Source organism: Drosophila erecta, unplaced genomic scaffold (genome assembly GCF_003286155.1).
Source record: "Drosophila erecta strain 14021-0224.00,06,07 unplaced genomic scaffold, DereRS2 tig00000055-arrow-pilon, whole genome shotgun sequence".
NCBI lineage: Eukaryota > Metazoa > Arthropoda > Insecta > Diptera > Drosophilidae > Drosophila > Drosophila erecta.
Genome location: NW_020825200.1, coordinates 7,509,435 through 7,528,417, shown reverse-complemented (window position 1 = coordinate 7,528,417; position 18,983 = coordinate 7,509,435). Strand labels below are relative to the sequence as shown.

At 42.0% G+C, this 18,983-nt stretch overlaps 2 protein-coding genes across 2 annotated transcripts; both read right to left on the bottom strand.

Annotated features, from left to right (window-relative positions):
- Positions 1 to 12,151: 12,151 nt before the first annotated feature.
- LOC6541673 lies at positions 12,152 to 13,199 on the bottom strand. The gene is made up of 3 exons (XM_001968937.3): positions 12,958 to 13,199; positions 12,498 to 12,755; positions 12,152 to 12,442 (listed from the first exon to the last, which is right to left on the bottom strand). The coding sequence occupies exons 1-3, from the start codon at positions 13,113 to 13,115 to the stop codon at positions 12,418 to 12,420; spliced, it is 441 nt and encodes a 146-aa protein (XP_001968973.2). The 5' UTR covers positions 13,116 to 13,199; the 3' UTR covers positions 12,152 to 12,417.
- A 2,519-nt stretch (positions 13,200 to 15,718) lies between these two features.
- LOC26526793 lies at positions 15,719 to 16,546 on the bottom strand. The gene is made up of 2 exons (XM_015160077.2): positions 16,332 to 16,546; positions 15,719 to 16,273 (listed from the first exon to the last, which is right to left on the bottom strand). The coding sequence occupies exons 1-2, from the start codon at positions 16,377 to 16,379 to the stop codon at positions 15,920 to 15,922; spliced, it is 402 nt and encodes a 133-aa protein (XP_015015563.2). The 5' UTR covers positions 16,380 to 16,546; the 3' UTR covers positions 15,719 to 15,919.
- Positions 16,547 to 18,983: the final 2,437 nt, after the last annotated feature.

The window sequence follows — 18,983 nt, the reverse complement described above, 5'->3', positions numbered from 1 at the left end:
TCGGCCATCAGTGTTTGCCTTGTGGCATTTTTTATTAAATATTCCTAATAAATTATGCAAAATTTTTGTATTGCAGGCGAGATCCAGAGGAATATTGGCAAAAGTAACAGAGCGACGAAAAAATGTGAATTGTGGTCAAATCAAAAAGAGGACGCCATCTGTGTGTGTGAGCGTGTCATAACTATCAATAACTTGGCCCAAAAAGCCAGATTCAGATCCTTGGACCATAAAGAATGCGTAGGCCAGAGGAACGATGGCCAACGGCAAACGGTTTTAAGGACGAAGCCTTGTGAACGCCCAACGGCATGCATTATAATACAATAAAAGTAAAGGATATCGCTGTATCCGCTCTGTTTTGTGATAATAAAATAAAATTGAAATATGGTTTGCAGTTGAGTGAGCGCAATGACTGGAAAGTCTGAAATCGGGTAATGCGATTGTGGAAAAGACGTAAAAGTGGATTGGCGACCCTGACAGCAATTGTATCTTTGTATCTGAGCAACGTACTCGTGACGGATGTTGTAAAATCTCGTTTGATAGATGGCCTTCAATATCTTGATGACGGCTTATTGATGCAATGTGCTGTCTGATAAAAGGGTAAGTTGCACGGAAACGTATGGATACTTCTAGGACATCTTCTAAATATTCTTCACCATAATAAACAATATTTAATTAAATTTATTAATTCACTTTGAAAACTCCAACTCCCTTTCTACCCAATTTTGTTTGCTAAATGTTTAGCTAATCAAAAATCTGGAAAATATAATAAGTACCCAAATGAATGAACCGACAAAGTCAACGTCTCTTAAATGTATTTGTTTTATGTTGAAGAGGGTATTCCCATTCCCTTCAGCGAATGCACTCAGCTGTAATCAATTCGCAATCGCATTATTATCAGTGTTTTCCCCTTCTCGAATTTTCTTCGCAATTGCCTGAGCATTCCGTCAACGTGAATACTCATGATGTATGAAAATTGTTAAACAAAGAACTAAGCTTATGAATTAATAAGCTTACACAAGCAAAAAACCCCCTGCACATCCAAAAAAAGAAAGCTCTTTGGGAGGTAAAGGCTAGCGCCAAACTTCAGATTTTTGGGGGGCTGGCATAAAAAAATCAAAAGAAAAAATCTGCAGCAGCCACAGCAAGAAAACAACAATAACAATAAATACAGAAAATGTCTTATTTATTCTGGATTTCTTGCCAGCAGCTAAAATGAGGAGAAATTAAGTTGCCGCCTGCAGCTTTGTAACACCAGCAAGAGATTGGCACACCCTCGGCCCAAAAAACGCCCCCAAACAACACATACCCGCATAAAAAAACAACGCAATACCAAGAAAAACATCAGCAACAACACGAGGGAAAAGCAAAGAGTGTTTATCTGATTTAAACGCTGCCAGCAGTCGGCAACATTTCCCCGCCTTCACCGCCCTTTGTTGTTTTCCCTCTGCCCATACTGGGGCAACCTTTTGCGTGTCTTCGACTGCCGTCTGACTGCTTCCCCTCCGCTCCCTACCCCACGAAAACTTATGTTTTCCGACTTTCACTGGCCGAGCTTAATTCGCACTGCTTGTGAAAACTTTAATATTAATCATACGACACGTATGCCCAACTAAAACAGTCCAGTCTACACTGGAACTCAAACACACTGGAAAAACGAAAACAAACTAATGACAAAAATGGGGAATTTAAAAAGCAAATACTTTTTTTAAAATGACGGAAAACTGTTTACCAAAACTGTGCATATCGCTCGATCCCATTTAAAAGGGTATACGTATAAAAGTTCTGACCGAAGAAGATACATACTTCCAGAAGATTACCCATGGCCAACACATGAAGCGCTTAGTGTAAATTTCCCACGCAGCTCGCTTGGTTTTGGCTAAGCCCGTTCTATTGACTCTAGCCCGAGTGAAAATGTTTTCTGCGGTTGCAGTCGCCAAACGTCAAAAGTTCTTAGTTAAATTCGTTTTCGTTTTCGTTGTTCGCAAACTTTCCTCAAGTGGCTCATTGTGGTTGCTGGCGCTGTGAAATGTTGACCCACCAAACGGGAAACTAGGAAAACTGGTGGTGTCCCGGTCTCCGAAATGGTGGAAAGAAGATGGCAGATAACCGCCGCGACACTTGCTTACTTTTGACAAGGACTCGCAGCACGCACACAAATAACCAAAACTAAAACTAAGACTCTGACTAGGACAACATTCGCGTCCTGCCACCCTGCGGTTGCTCCGGCTGCCGAGCAATCCTGCCAGCAACAATCCTGCTTAGCACAGGACTAAACCCAAGACATGCAAAAACTTTTCGGATGTGGCTGGGAAAACGCAAATGATTAAGTGCGTAGCGTGCTATAATTCAACAAGACAACGTTGCAGCGATAGAGACGCCAAGGGAAAACCCCAAGCACGACAGGACGAGAATGACTTCTTCCGCAATGATGCAATTGCAAATGACATGGCCAATGGAGCGAGTTGCCCCAAGTGTTAGGGCGCAGGCAAATGCTTTGTGGCAGCCATGAAAGGGATAAGTTTTGATTGAGGCGAATTGAATTTGATGCCACAAAGAGCGCGGCTTGAATAAGGCCAAATGAGGAACGCACAATCAAAGCGGGGATTACTGCATAAATCAGGCATCTAGGGTCAACTTTGGGGCTGCGTAAATTAGCACCCAAAGTTTGCCTTAAGCAGTAACGTGCATTAACATACTCGTAATCTTCAGAGTAGGCCCTTGAGCTATATTGGAAAAATTGGTGTGCTCCGAATTAGGTAAATATTGTCCCTCTTATTTTTCGCTAATTCAAATGACTGCAATCAATGGAAGACTGAAGTGAAGGCTTATGCAGATAGCTTTATATCTGATAGATAAGTTTATTATTTGAAATCGGTAGTATGTGCAGTAGAAGTTCTAGTCAGTAGCGTTGGAACTACGATCCTTGACAGCCATCTGGTCTCGTTTTCCCAGCTTCGGCTCGAGTTTCCAGCGCTTTTCCTGCTATGCATGCCTTCAGATTTCCCAGCGACGGCAACAAACACGAGTTTTGCTGTTTAGCATTTCAACACAAAAACAGACTGAGTTGTTGGTGCTCCTGTGGCAGAAGAGCAATTAATATGTATCTCTTACTCGGCACGCTTTATCACTTCACGCCACTCCGCTCCTTGGCTGGGAAATGGAATTTCATTCCATGGCAAGTTGCTTATATTTTTGTTTCCATTTGTTTGTTTTCCCTACCGTTTGTTCTGCCGGTTGGGCTGCTTGTTATTTTGTTTCTTTTTTGTTTTTGCTGCTTGCTGCTACATCTGCTGCTTTTGGACAAAAACTTTGCACGTAGCCATTTTATTTAGTGCCTGGGCATTTGGCACAGTTACAGTTAGTGTTACATTAGGCCACGCCCAGCGGCCATCTAGCAGACGCACAATTTTGGTAGCATTTCTGGCAAAGTGATTTATGACAGGCTGCACGGCGTATACTTGATATTCCCTTTGCCATTGCATGCAAAACGCATTTTCGCAAATTTTTAAATGGCCCGAGAAGAAGAAGGGTAGCGATGCAAAGGAGCCAGCAGAAATGAGTGGCAAGAAATGGCACGCGCTCGAGCTAAAAATTTAATTAAAATGCACATTTGTTTGTCCTTGACAGCGTTTTATATTTTTTACTTAATTGGTAGAACCGAGCAGCCTCAGCGCCCGGAACGAAGCGGCGAAATGAGAGCGATGAGCAAAATGCCAGGATGTAGGACGTAGGATGCCCCCATAAAACGCACACACACTTGATGCGGTTAGATAGGGAAAATTACGACGAAACGTTGACACAGAAACTAAAACACGCACGACCAACCTGAATTAGTCGACCAAGAAGTGAGTTGGTGTGCGAATGTGACTCCGAAACGTAGTTAGTCAGGAGGACATCCGTGCTCCATCCTTCGCCCATCTGGATACCATTTTGCAGGTGCTCGCAATGAAAACGGGGCGGGCAGAAGTTAACTTGATTATGCAGACGGGACATGTCGTTGATCAACTTGCGGCAGATTTAATAGAATTGACGAGGTGGGAAAGCTTCAAAATTTAGGGGCACTTAACGTAAATACCAGCTGACATAAATAGCGAATAAAGTGAGTGCTGTTATGGCAGTGTTAGTTTCGAATTATGCTCATTTAGCAGTCCTTAAATAACTGATGTGATTTATAAAGCCATGTGAAATGGATTTCATACTAACAATAATATAGCTAACATAAATCAACCAATATCAATGCAATAATAGCTGAAATTGCTAATTAAACAGATACGCCAGCCATCGGAATCCCAGGAGCATCCATTTGGGGTGCCCCATTTCGGTTCCCACAGCTTTTCCAAATCGAAATCATTTCCGTATGGTGAGTGCCATTCATATTGCAATGCCCGAGACTTGCATTCCCAGGCGAACTTCTGCTGGTGCTATATTTCTGGCGGAAATTGGGAGCTGCAGTCCGGTACGTGCCAAAAAAGCTGCCAACTTGCAGCAATTTCTCACATTTTACCCTCCGATCCGGGAAGCAGACCCGGGTTTATGGGGTCACAGCACGCAATTATGGGGGGATTGGCATTACCAGGGCTTCCCGGGATCAAGCAAACTAATATCCATTTCGGCTTGTCCCTTGTCCAAAACAAAACGCATTAAGGCGGAAGTGCATTTCGGGTTTATTTTGCATTTCGCAGAGACATGCACGTATTCATATTTACCTAAATAACTACTCAGAATGGTGGAACTGTGGGCAGACAAAGCAGTGGGCGGGGACATTTTCCTGTTGTCCTTTTTATGATGGGCATACATATGCTGAGCCAAAAGGATTTTACTTACAAACGAGCGAGCAGAGGAAAAAGTGCAGAAGAATCGCATTGTCCCTCTGCCAGGAAGATAGAATGAATGAAGGACGAATGAGGGGTCACAAGCCAGGACATAGACAAGCGCACAAGGATATGTAGTGGCATAAGAATTTGTTTTGCTCGGCTGCAGATAATGAGGATGATGATGAGCCTGCTCGTGCTTATGCACCGGCTTCTTTGCCCCTCAACTTATGTGCAGTCACGGTCTGTCTGCCTTGTTGTTTTGAGCCCAGTCTGCCGTCTCAGTCTCCTTCACAGCTGCCGTCTCTTTCAGTGTCGCATCTTGTCTGGGACGCGGGACATGGGACCTGGGACATGGGGCATGCATAAGTGGCTGCCTCACAGAACTTGTTATTTGTATTTACTTTTGATTGTTGCTGCTGCATTTTGCCCTCCCTTTCTACTGCAGACAAGTGTCAACACAAAAATTGCACTTTACTCTAACTTGTATTCTCCGTTGCTACTCCCAAAACAATTAAATGCCTCATCGCATACCACTTTTGCCTTAACTATTTTCGACCAGCTGCATTTTTTATGGCCCTTTAAAATCTGCATCTGGGCATTTCTTTATTTCTGCCATTTGTTTTCCGCTGATGTCACTCACTGCAAAATGAACTGTCAAGTGGAAAAATCGAAGGAACGAAACGAGCCTGTCACTGGCTGAATGATGCTTTAATGGGCTCTTGTTGTTGCGAGTGTGTATGTAAGAAAATGGAAAAACGAACAAAAAATATTTGTCGAAGAGCTGCCAAAAGAACGCCGATTGAATGTAACCAATTCGGGTCGAGATGGAAGTGGGATAAAACTACGTAAATTTTAAATCAAAAAAATGTATTTCCACTAGAAAAGCAGCGTACTGAGCTATATTTCACGGCTTATTTCACGGATTAAAATTATAGTAATAATTTATTATATTCCAAACGGAAGTATTCGTTTAACAAAGGCCAGCTCTGAATTATCCCCAAACGACTTTATTGACTGCCGCATGTGTTCCATCGATTCCACTCCACTTAGCCAAACCCATTCAAGCCAAGTGCATTGGCTGGCACAAGGACCAGTTCATGACGTCAGGAACAGGTCGGGCTATTCTCACACATTTACCGCACTTTTCCGTTCGATTCACCATGAGAAATAAATGCCCCCTGCTGCCAGTTGGCCAGTCACCCACAAATAGCATTTTGTGTCTATTTTAGAGTAATTTTCCACTTAAACGGTTTTTTCTCTCGAAGGCAGCTGGAAAGCCCTTGGAAAATCCCCTCCCAACGCAGGCAAGAAGTCATCTGCTTGTGCTGCGTCTGGCTGCCGCCAAAAAATGCCAACTTGAAATGAAAATTATTGGTTCGCCCCTCCTTCGGAAAATGGGTAACCAAAAAAGGACGAGCGCAAATAATATGGAAGGTTCCGAATTGAGTTTGAGCGGTTTACCCAACACGCCCCGTAGTTTTTCACTCTTCTGCTATCGATTTCAATTGTGCTAAGGCAACTGTATCTGCCTCGAATTCAAGCCCCTTCCCCCCACACACTCAACCACAATCTCTTCCCCTTTTGGCCAACTTCAAAGTGAGCAGCGTGCAATGAAATTGACACCCGCAGCGTCGACTCCATTGGAATGAAACTATGGATGGGTGAAAAATAAATGTGTAACGAATTGGAAGCATCTCGCATCCCTCCCCAGCCATTGCGACCCTTTCTCCGCCGCCATTTGCCTTGGCAATAAAACCATTTTAATGAGATTCAAGCTTTAAATTTCGCGCTTTATTTACGTGAGTGTTGGGGGGATCAGAACTGGGGAAAAAATGAAAACGGCTGGCCACAAGGGGCATGGCATAAAAGTGGGCAGAAGCGTGTTAACTTTGATGGGCTTAAAAAGATCTTAACGACGCTGTGCTACCCAGCGCATCCATTAACTATAAAAAATTAACTTGCCATTTCATTTCATTTCCGTTACCCAAGACTGATACTCATTACTGCTGTGAAATGTTTTTTATATTGTAATAATATTTGAAAGGAAGGCAAAGGCTCAAAATTAAAGAGTTTTAAGAAACTAACACCAATTCAAATTTAGAAGAAAAAAAGGAAAAAGATCTTGCGGTCATTCATATGAAACGTTTTTAAGATTTTGATGTTTATTTGAGCAAAGTTTCTGGCATGTCCTATATAGATTTATATATCTTTCACAAAACAGGTCGCATAACGAACATACCCAAAAGAAGCGCTCAAACAAAGTGGCTGACTCAATTATGTAACTCAACGAAAATTTTAATTAAAAGCATGCAGATGATTTAATTGATTCCTGTGTATAACGCATACGCCGGATGGGCAACTGCTGACCAGCCAACACCGACTAAGCAGCCCACTTAAAGGGAGTTTGGCAAATATTTTAACAACTTTGTTACGGCATTTTTTATGAAAATTGGACACCAGCGAAAAACAGAAAGCGGCTGCGAAGATGGAGCCTCTTAGATGGAGGTTTACACAGTTTATAATAAAAACCATTTACTATGCAAATATTTGATCGGCTGGCAGGTCAGCGGCGAAGGGGAATGGATGGATGCTCCTGCCCATCTCGAGCCATTTTTCACGCTCGGCGTATGGGAATTTTAAATTTTGGACACGAGATGAAAGATGAGCAAAGTCAAAATCCAAGTTGAGTGCCGGGGAATGTGTTTGCGATGGGTTAAGTATGACTTACAGTATGCATATGCATTTCATAGCCCTCCGACTTTTAGTTCGGTCTCGTGTTTGCTTTGACTTTGAGCGAGGCAGCCATGAAAAATTAAAAGGGGATTGCCATGCGGCAGCTGAACGGCATTTCCACTGGTAACTTGAATAACTTTTTCCACTCGCTCGCCTGTCAGCGTTTTTCTTTCGATTTTCCGCCGCCTGCGAGATGATGTATGTCGGACAAGTGCTTCGCTTCGAGGGGAATGCGTTAACGCTGGTGGCTGCTGCTGCTGCTGCTGCTGCTGCTGCAGGATGTGGGATGTGGGATGTGGGTTAGTCAGCCAAGCATGTGGCTTGCATTTAATTACGGGGATTTGCCCGGATCCAAACTACAGACTGCCTGATAAGGGGGCTAATTGAGCTGCGAGCGGGTGAATTGCCTCGGCCAATATATAAAGTGCGGTAAAAGCACTTTCCTTGGCCACAAGTTTTGGGTCACAAATTAAGGAGGTTGACAAGTCAGGATTGGCCTTTGGATTATGGTTTTGCGGGCAGAGGCTTTAATCTATTAGTTTTCCCTTGCAAATGGTAGACAGTAGGAAACTTTTTCCCGAAGTTTGGCAAACGAAAACGATATGTCGTAGTTGATTGTGGGCAAAAAAGTATGAAATATTTATATATATTTTTTATCTCTATTTTTATATATGTCGTCCTCAAAAAAGAACTATTTATTACCCATTTTCAGGTAAGCCCAGGTGCTCCCGTAAAAAATCTTTATTGAACATTAACAATTAAAGTAATCTCACTTTATTGCCCCTTCATGTCGAAGGTATTCCACCTTCTGCTAAACTGTTTGCAAAGAAGAACAAAGTTCTGCGCACAGTCAACTCATCTGAAATTGCGATAGGTCAGGTTCTGTCAACCCCTGAAAAATGGAGCAACAACTATTAAGTTTTGCTGCTCGATTTGCCAGCCAAAGGTGACCAAGGACATCAATTTGCCGCCCTCTACAGTGGACTCTAAATAAAATGTAGCGAAAGGCCAGGGTGCTTACCTTGTGCAATAATAAAAATTCGTTGTACAAGGTAGTTTGCAACTCGTAAAAGTGTTGCCAATGTTGATGTGGCTGCTGCTGCTGGTAGGTTTTCTTGTTGTTTTTTTAGCATCAAATGCTTTGGCGAACTTTTGGCTTAGTTGTTGTTGGCGATTTGTTGTTTGTAGCTTTTGTATTAGCCATAGAACATAGTTGTTGCCTGCATTGTTGTTGTTTTCGTTGATGACCGACTGACTGAACCTGCTGCTGCTGACGATGTTGCTATTGCCGCCGTGTTGTTGCTGCTGCAGCAATTGGTGTTGCTGCTGTTGCCGTCCATTGTTTGTATTTTGCGATAGGGGGGTAGGGGGAGGGGGGTTTTAAAACGTTTTGTGCTTATTGTTTTAGACACTTGTCATGGAATGAATTTGCAAACTATTTTATTTGGTTGTCTCTTGCCCTTTTAGGCAATTGTAAACAATATCTGTTGTTTGTTTTCGTTTGCTTGCTCGCTTTTTGATGAATTGTTTATGGGCATTTGGCTAACGATGAGGAAGAACAATAAAAATTTAATTTTTTAAATATTTTCCATGCGTGCTTTTTACGGATTTCACATTTCTTTCCCGCTGCTGATGATGATGCGAAATGGCAGCCCATATGCCAAAAGATTTATGACCATACAAAATGGCAAGCGCCTGTCTTGCCCCTGCTCCCCGATGCCCCATGAATTATGCAATGAAATTTATTTCATTTTTCCCATTTGAGGGCGCGAGCACATGAGCATTTTTTAGGAGTGTCGAGGTCGTCGACAGACTTCTGTTATTGTTATAAATGGGGGGAGAAATGATTCTTTAATTTATGAAAAAAGTAGCGTATTTTTTTCAGATGCAGCAAACACGGTGAGGGAGTTTTCAAATATGAAGAGGGAACTAAACTTGCCCCCCGGCACATTGACACCTAGACATTCGCTGAGTTTCCCCTTCCTGACATGGCCCATTGTCCCCGGCCACTTTTGTCGCCTGTCTTTTCATCCACTTATTAGTCTGCGTTTTGCAAATATTTGCATACGAGGCACGTTTCAGACATTTTTCTTCAGCTCATTCCTTTTATTTTGTTCCTATTATTATTATTACTTCTTGCTGCCACTCAGCTTTCCCCGATTTTCCAGTTTCCTCTTCTCAGCTTTCTTCGTTGTGGTGTAAATGCGAGATTTCTTTGCACCACATTAAACAAGTAGAAAAAATGGGTTGAAATATGCGGGATAAAGTATTTAAATCAGTTATGAAATTTTTAATGTCGGCAAGTTTCCGTATAACATTAATTCATCCAAGGCAAGGGGGTTACATTAATTGTAAGAATAAAGAAAATTAAAAAGGAAATAATGATTCCGGTATTTTTAATAAAGCCTTTAATAAAGGATTGCAAATGCTGTGAAAAAGTAAATGAAATGTAAAATTAATATTTTATAAAAACGTAATATATTTACGGTTAAAATGGAAATAAGGAATTCTAAAAGTGTTCTACCATTTTGAAATGAAATTTATTTGCTTAAATAAGCCACACATATTTGAAGATAATTTTTCCTTCGATTGTAATACGATATGAAAAAAACAAAAGCATCGTATTGGATCCACTTATAAATCATCCAATTTCGAGGCTTGGTGCCGGTTTAAAAGTTGGCTTCACAAGGATACCCGTCGATTGATAGCCTGCACATTTCCAAGAACTAATCCTTAAGACGACCCCCGTAATCCACTTAATCCTCCGAGCCAAACACGTTGCTGCCTATCAGACAAACGATTTCGAAAACGGAATAAAGGAAACGCCGTAAGGACATTTGGCAGGCCCTCCCCGCTGTCCTTTATCCTCAATCCCCCTTTGACGACCCTTGATTGCTGCTGTTTTTCGGGCCCTTCCACGGGCGCCACATCAATTTGTAATTTGTAAATGAAATTGCCCTTGTTCTGGCTTCCCTTTTTCGGGCCCACCAGAAAAATGCAAATTTGTCAAATTGATTTAAAGCCCCGGTGTCGGCCAATTTAAATGCCAAAAATTAATTACACATGCACGCGCACACATGAACTTTGACTGGGTTTCATATATGTATTTTTTATTTATTTTTGAGCCGTCTTTGCTTGACACTTTTGGGTGTTTGGAAACTTTTGATCTGCGGTAGGACTGACTGCCGCTTGCCTGGTAAATAACACAGCCCGATTGACGATACTCGCACTCGTCCTTGTCGTCACTGGCACCTCACACATTCAGTTGGCAGCACTGGCCCAAGTCAAGTATCCGCACCGGTGGCCCGCCGCTAAACGAACTCCGCCGCGCTCCCGAGTAAACTGACTTAGGGCAACGAGCTGCGCCAGCAGGTGACCCGAACTGGGCCTCGGCCATCGCCCGAAGCTGGGCCTTATCAGAGCCGAAGGATAGCCCGAGAGAGGGCAACGCAGTCGCACATGAGAGAGCCGGCTTTCGTTGGTGATTGGTGTGTGGTGGCTTTCAGCCGTACTCGTTGGTGAAAGGACCCATGTGCTGCGGTGAATGTCGGCTCTTATCAGTGGTGCTCGGTGGTGGGGAGGGGGACAGGTCTTATCGGCCTCCAGACTGCAGCTCCACTCCATATCCTTGCCAGCTGACTTGTCCTTCGGGCTGACGAATGTGGGCAGGCGTCTGGCAGGAATGTGCCAAAATGTCAAGCAAGCAAGCTGGTTTTGGCTGCGCCAAATCCAATGATAAGACCAATTCACTTACCATCGTAGAAAACGTTTTTTTTTTAATAGAGCTCCGGATGATTTTCAGAAAGTCACTCCACTGCCAAGCCAGTTATCAGCAGAGATACCGTGCTTATGGCTTAGTTAATATTATAATAGTTGAAATGAACACATTTCACCTATTGCTTAGCTTGAATATATTGGAAAATAAAGTGTAATAAATATAAATATTAAAGTTTATCCAATCACTAGAATAGAATAAATGAAAATAATTTTTAAATACAAATTTTTATTGCACACATAAAATTTGCAAGCCCTCGTTCCTTTTTTCCAATACAAATCAAAGCAAATTTCTTCCTCAACTGTTCCGTTTCACGAGAATCCTGATGAACAGCCTCAGCGCAAGGACAACGTGTCCCCGCCATGCTTGGCAGAGTCACAATGCCCAGGCAACAGTAGCCTCAGCTCCTTCCTCCGCTGGCTGACACCTCGGAGCATTCATTCCGACTTTCATGCTCCTGTCTGCCGGAGATTGTTATGTTTTGGCCACTCCATTGGGGCGATGTTCGCCATCCATCGCTTATGCGCGCTTTCCTCGGGGCAAAATCAATGCAGCGGCATGTCAGCCTGGTTTATTGGCTTCCATTCGGACACTAAGGAGGCCAAACTAATTACCGTGCATAATAAATCAGATCCCTGTCATAGACTGCCATTAGTTTGACACCACCCTCCTGCCCGACATCCCACTGGCCAACGGGAGAGCTCTTCTAGCATTTATGCAAATTGGCAGCAATGCCAGTGCCCGCGGCGAATATCGCAGCAATGGCTCGCTGCCTTCTGCATTATTAATTGCAATTTGCTTGCTATTTTTCCAAGAAAAGTGTACCAGCTATAACCTAATAATAGTCAAGCACATGGCACTCCCCAGACCACGCTGACAATCGAGTTTATTTATGCAAAATTAATTGATTTCCATCGAAAATGCAATTGACACATTTTTCCCGGAACATAATGAGGGGTAATTTATAATCATGGCACAATTGAAAGTTCTTAAAATAGTGGCCACGTTGCGTGACTTTGCCGATGATGGACTCAAATTATTAAGCAAATTACGTTTTTCCTTTAGATCGAATATAGGGATTTTTTATAACCCATGTCAATACAGAAGAAAAGATTGGTTCCTGTGTAACACAAGAAATTATAATTACTATAATACATTAAGATGAGATATCTCACCTTAGTTGCCTGAAGAAGTTTACTTTCTTGCGCGCTTCGGAAAGATTGTGCATGTGATCGTCAAGAAACTTAAAATCCAAACCTGTGGTAAACTCAAAATCGTTTTTCGGCTTACGATTGAATATGGGATCTGGTGTTTCGGTTTTTTGAACAAAGGGCTTACAGCGATTTGGATACGGCTGGGAGTATTGTCTTGTGTAGCTCGACAACAAAGGGGGTTCCATATTGTCCTCGATTACTGATATTCCATAACGGGGGCTGCGGAAAAGTTCAGTATGTGCTTACATACGGGTAAAAGCGTATAAGAAGACCTCCACCCTCTCAATATAAACACGGATTTTATCAATCACTTATGGGGTATCTAAACAAAAAACCTTAAGCTGCACTTCTTACTGCTCGCATTTTTCCCATATACCCCTACCCTTCCTTATTTCCCTAAACAGCATCATTTTCCACTCACTCATCCATATTGAACGACTGAAAGTTGACCAGCTTTTTCTGCTGCGTGGAAATAGTCCTTAAACCCTTGGCGCCCTCCTCGAGCATCGCCTGCGTGGTGGTCTTCAATTCATCCTTGGCCATTGATTCCCACAGTTTGGTTTTCTTTTTGCACGCCATTTTGACTGTGATTGTGTGTGTGAGTCGGAACAGTGAACAAAGTTTACTGGGCGATCTGAAATGTTTCTCAGAGTGAATTCCTTTCAACCTTTGAGCCCTGCTCGCCATAATCCCCAGTGCACAAAAACAGAAATCACATCATTAAACTGCCAGCGTGGCGCTGGCAGTCGTTGCACAATATTATAAGCGCCACAATTGAATTCACAAGCGGATTTGTTGCGGGCGGCGGCAAATGATTTCTGAATCAATAGCCGATGAAAATGAAAATCGAATAGTGGGTCATCGGTGGAAATGTACAGGAGTCGAATTGAGAGGGGGCCTTGTGGGCGGTGGGTTCCGGTGTGTTTAGTGGCCAAACCGACTACAATGGCCAATAACAATGGCTGATTGGCTCTTTGGCGTCTCCCATAATGAGCTGCCACCTCTATTTGCACTTGCAACGGCATTAATACGAGCTAATTAAACAAATATTGTGTTCATCCGACTACGAGTGTCCATGCATGAATGTGTGCGAGTTGCTGTTACGATTAGGTGGTGTGTTCTATGTCGGCGTGAGTAGCATTACACAAAAAGTTGGGAATTTGTTATGAGAAATTATTATTTCAAGAGCTTAAACTAAAATATTTTATATATGTTTTATAAGAAGTTTAATAAAGACCTAACATCTTAATGTAGTAAACAGAACATTGCAGAAAAATTGGCTATGAGAAATTAATTATTTCAAAAGCTAAAACTAAAAAATTATATATTTTATGTTTTATAGGAGGTTTAATTAAGAATTTATATTTATAATTTGCTATGAGAAATTTATTAATATTTTTTACGTTTTATAAGAAGTTTATAGAGAACTTATATTTTAATGTATATTATGGGACATAATTATATTTGAAAAGTCGTTCCAGTAAGAAATTTATTCTGTGAGCAATCTCAAATTTTAAACGAGCTATAAGTTTGTATCTTTAAAAAGAATTCTTATCACAGTGATTTTTGGAAAAAAGAATTGCCCCAATACATTGAGCTCTAGTCACGGCTCCAGTCACGAGTGCACCATAAAGTCTTGGCCGCGAGTGTATCCACCGCCGTGATTACGCACATCAGACGCCTTGTATCAACAGTCGACATCGGGTCGTCGATGACACCAAGCCGAGTGTTCAACAACATAATGCGATGGCCGTCGAGGGGAATTGGCGGAAACGGAAGTGATGCAGAAAATGAACGCACGGCGATGGGGGCACGCGGTGGGGTTATGTGGCTCATAAATTATGGGGTAGCATTTTGCAGCCGGTGCATTTTGCGGTGCATAATTTGCATTTTTAAGCATTTTCACAGTGCATTGGACATAATTAAAAACAACGACTCTGGGGCTTCTGACCGCAAGTCCTGCTCCAACTCCGAGTCCGGAACCCGTGGCAAGAAACTCAGCTTAACCTTGACAAGGTTGATCAAAGGCACAGAGAACAACCACATACATCGAACGTGTTATGAAATTATAGAATACTTTTGCAAGTACAAGATACTGCATCATTCTATAGCTTACAAACAAAATTGATCTTATATTATATGATCTTATGATCTTCTTTGCTTATTGAAATTTCCCAGTACAAGTATTTTTGAATCTGAAAGCTTAGTGCAAAGATGTTGCCGACAGTCAAGTTTCTCACCTTCATGCTTGCCTCGTCCCCAGTTGGCTTTTACAAGGTTTTCTGGGGGCGTGGCAGCATCAACTTCGGGGGCAGGCAGCCATGGTGCACTTAACAAATTAATGTCAAGCCACAATAAAAGTCAACAGCTGGCTTGCAAGAGGGGCGGCGAAAGGCAAAGCTATGTTTTGCCCTCTTAGGTGGAAGGTTAGTGGGTAGTGGGGCAGTGAAAGTGGCGGGTAAAAGGGGGTAGTACGTGCAATGAACGGAATCCGACACACATAAGTTAAACAAATATACTGCGCACCCGCACAGCCATAAAAATACAGATGCAGATGCAGTTGCCGATGCAGATGCAGATGCCCAGATGCACAGTTGGTCGTCGTAAAGTCTTCAGAGAGGGTGAAAGGGGGAAAGGGGTAACTGCACCTGCTGCCAAAGACTCCGAACTCGCAGCAGAGATGCTGAATCAAATTCTCATATTAAATAATCGAATTCCTCGCATGCACATCATTTTAAATTCACGTTAGCACTTTCCTTCAGACTCGCATCCACTGCACATTCATTTTACATGCATATCCCCGTTTTTAGAATCGGTTTGCCTTTCTCTCCGAAAATTTCTCCCAGCTCTTTGTATCTAGAATCTTTAAGCAATTTTTCTCGCCAACTTGGTTTGCCCGAGATTTTGCGCTTGACATATAATTTTTATGAGGCTATCCAGGGGAGCGGAATAATGGGGGCTTAGGAATAAAGACAAAAAATTTTAATTTTAATTTTAATTGAAATACTTAAAAGTATGCGAAGATTTAAAGTGTTCTATTGGAATATGCTATGGCTTAACAAAATAAAATAGGTTTACTTCTTAAATGTATTTGAATATGAAGGTTTTACCCTATGCTACAGTTATTAAAAGCAAAACCAGCCAAGAACCCCCATTCAAAAAGAAACTCCACACCCCTGCTTAAGCATTCTCTGTATCCTTTATTTGCGGATGGCAAAAACTTCTGGCACGCACGTCCGCCCAACTTTTGATGGCTGAGGTGTGAAATTTTGCGAGCTGTACGAGCCAAATAGGCATAAAATTATTTAAAACTCGACGCGAGACTGCAGAAAAGGATGCGTCATAAATGCGAGGCAGTTTCGCACTTCCCCATTGCATTTCATTTAAGGGCTTACATCATTCGTCAGCTGTTCCATTTTCTGCCAGGCCTGGACGTATTCCTGGTAGAAATCAGAAAGCAGGTGAGGAACGAGCTGGAGGGCAAGTTCTAAAGGAACCAACTCGGGTTCGTTGAGATTCATGAACTTAATGTAGAGAAACTGCTCCTTGTGGGTGTTTTGTACCATGTCTAATATCGATTCTACTTGATAGCCCCGCTGAAAAGCATCGATTGTGGGAACCGGTGGAAGATTGGCAAGATCTGAAGAGAACTTCTTGACTGGTTTCTTAACGGTTTGAACTAGTGTGCTGGGAGGTAATGTTGTTTCCAAGGTGCAATTCCTTTTAGCCGTATGTTTCTAGGGAGTTGACGATTAGTTTTGAGGGATGAACTATTTTACTTGAATATTCACTCACATTTTCTTGGAGAAATGGAGTTCTGCGCTTTCGTACGGCTGATTCCATTTGGACTTATAAAATATATATTTTTCCTCTCGAATTGTTTCTGTGTAGCAGGGCAATGTATACACTGAAGTTTAACTCTTTTTACTTCTTCCGAGTGGCACTTCATAGCCGGCTCTTCTCTGGAAATTCATATGACTTTCGCTTCTGTTGCCTGTTTTACAAATGAACTTCCTGCGGCCAAAACAACTTCACGGCACTTTGAGCCGGCCCATGGCAACCGGGCAGATGGAGATGGAAGGCTGGGGGAAATGCAGTTAAATGAGCGGAAATACGAAATTAACTCGCCACGAAAGCACAGAGCAAACAAAGAAATTGTTGTGCAACTAAAAAAAATATCCCCACACACTCGCAGAGTAAAGGAAAATGAAGAGGAAATAGAGAATGAGAAAATCAAGTGCCGTGGCAAAAACAAAAAAAAAAGGGTTGGAAAAACGCAATTGAAAGCAAGCAAAGCGGCGGAACAGAAAAAATGTATAATAGCAGAATAAACGTTGCCACTTGGCCAAATTTAATGCAAATATTTGGCCAGCCGCAAACGGAAATGTTGTCTCTCCCGCCGCCGACGAAAAGCTTTCAATGCATTTCTCTAATGCCGCACTTGGTAAATCGTGAAAAATTAGGGAATTAAAGTAAGTAAAACACTGCCCATAAACCAACTTCCATGCACAGTTGCAAAATGTATATTTCCGGGTTTCCCGCCACCTAATTCAAATTATCCTCCACATAGAATTCCGCTGAGCTTGATAAATAGAAGCGAAGCATTCGAGAACTGTGCATGATTTATATATTCCAGTCCTTGTTTTATGCCGGCCCCTTGTATATTTCGTTGCTGTGACAACGACGCACTTTTCGGGACTTTAGAAATTGTATTTAATTGCTGGGGTATCCCAAAAGGACTGGGAAGTCCTTCGGTCGGCATTTAAAATTAGACAAACATTCTGCCTCGCAATGGAAATGACAATAAAAATAGCATCAAATTTATGGCATACCGAAATAGAGAGGTGGAGAACACGAGAATGGAAAAGGAGGAGAAGGACCTCGTTGAGGGCATTTTATTCTCTTGCATCGTCCTTTTATTTCAACTCCATTTTGTCTGTCACTCACTCGAAACAAAATTTTCGTTTACACATTCTCCTTCAAATGCAATTGCAAAGAACTAATCATTTTATTTTGTAAATATATACATAAATATTGACATTTTTAAATCATAAATTTATATGTTTCTATTATTTAGTAAGGCTAAAGTAGTTCACTTAACGTATTTGGTTACAAGTTTTAAAATATCAAAAGAAGTAAGAAATAATTTAAACATAATTTGAGTAGTTAAATATAAATTTTATTTAATTTCTGAGACTACAATTTTGCCTCAGTGTTTTTTGGCAAGCGGCGTCTACTGCTTGGCACTGACTTTGCCTTTTTCAGCCGCACTGACTTTGCACAATTAATGGCCACCTTCTGCTGTACCGCTGCCACTCCACCTATTATAAGCCCCCTGCCACCCACGCCACTTACCAGGCATTCCCAATTCCGCGCAATTATTGCGGCCATTGTGTGAGAACCTTTTGCCAAGTGTCTTGTGTGTCATCGTCACCGCTGAATTTAACATAATCCTCGGATGCTCCAGACCGAGTGCTGCCCACTCCGGCGGCTCCTTTTGGGCGCCAGGAAAATTGTTGGCAGCTGACGCGACTTGGCCAGGATGTTACTCGAGGTCCTTTGTGTTAGCCCTTTTCCGCTGCTGGTGCTCATTCGCCTGCCGCTTTTCTTCCTGCGCATAATTAATTTCACGTTCTTGCCAAAAATTATGCGACAGGATTTGTTTGCCCACGCTCATTTCCCTTCACCGAAAAGTCCTTCACTTTGATTTCTTTCTGCTTCAGTCTTGTTGTATTTGTTTTCCATTTTGGCAGCATCTCGTCAGGCGCCGGGCGAACTTAAATCCTTCGGCGGGCCGTCAAGTTGGCCAATTGTGCTGCAAAGTCAGCTTAAAATAAGAAGTTTTCCGGAATAGTCAGTGTAAACGGTTGAGCCATTTTAAATGCAGAAAATTCCATTGTCATGTCGAAGAAGTTGAGAGCTGCAAAGTGAATTTCTTATACTAATAGGTTTATTTTAATGGCAATTCCAGAGGAATTTGTATACTTCTCATGTCAACACATACATATTTTGAGGCTTTTACTGTTTTTTTAGGGGAATAAAGCTGTGTGGCTGTCCAAAAAGTTGGCCAGCTTTTAGAGCTCTATCATATGCAAGCTTGAGCTTAAGATCTCTATTATATGCAAGGAATACAATGCATCAAGATCTAATTGCTCTTATGCAGCCTACATTTGATTTTCAAGCCAACTTGACCCACATGGATGGCTGCATTCAAAAGGCAAACAAAAGGCTTTATAGACAAACAATATCAAAAATGTATATTTATCAGTGGCATCATACAAAATATTTGCACATTGCTCCGTTTGAGTTGAACCCCCGGAATTCACACTTGGTTATTTATAATTGTTTTCCAGCTGCAATCGATAACAATTCAAATCCATTGCTGCCAATAAACAATTATTGCAGCCAACAGCAAAACAGAGCTCTCCCATCGCCCCAATTTACGCC

What these genes read in the sequence shown, in the direction of transcription:
- LOC6541673 (XM_001968937.3), bottom strand. Translation starts at nt 13,115, where the DNA reads ATGGCGTGCAAAAAGAAAACCAAACTGTGGGAATCAATGGCCAAGGAT. An exon ending in CAGTCGTTCAATATGGATGA is followed by an intron (nt 12,756 to 12,957) that starts GTGAGTGGAAAA and finishes ACTTTTCCGCAG; the next exon opens with CCCCCGTTATGGAATATCAG. An exon ending in AACTTCTTCAGGCAACTAAG is followed by an intron (nt 12,443 to 12,497) that starts GTGAGATATCTC and finishes TGTGTTACACAG; the next exon opens with GAACCAATCTTTTCTTCTGT.
- LOC26526793 (XM_015160077.2), bottom strand. Translation starts at nt 16,379, where the DNA reads ATGGAATCAGCCGTACGAAAGCGCAGAACTCCATTTCTCCAAGAAAAT. An exon ending in CTCCATTTCTCCAAGAAAAT is followed by an intron (nt 16,274 to 16,331) that starts GTGAGTGAATAT and finishes TCAACTCCCTAG; the next exon opens with AAACATACGGCTAAAAGGAA.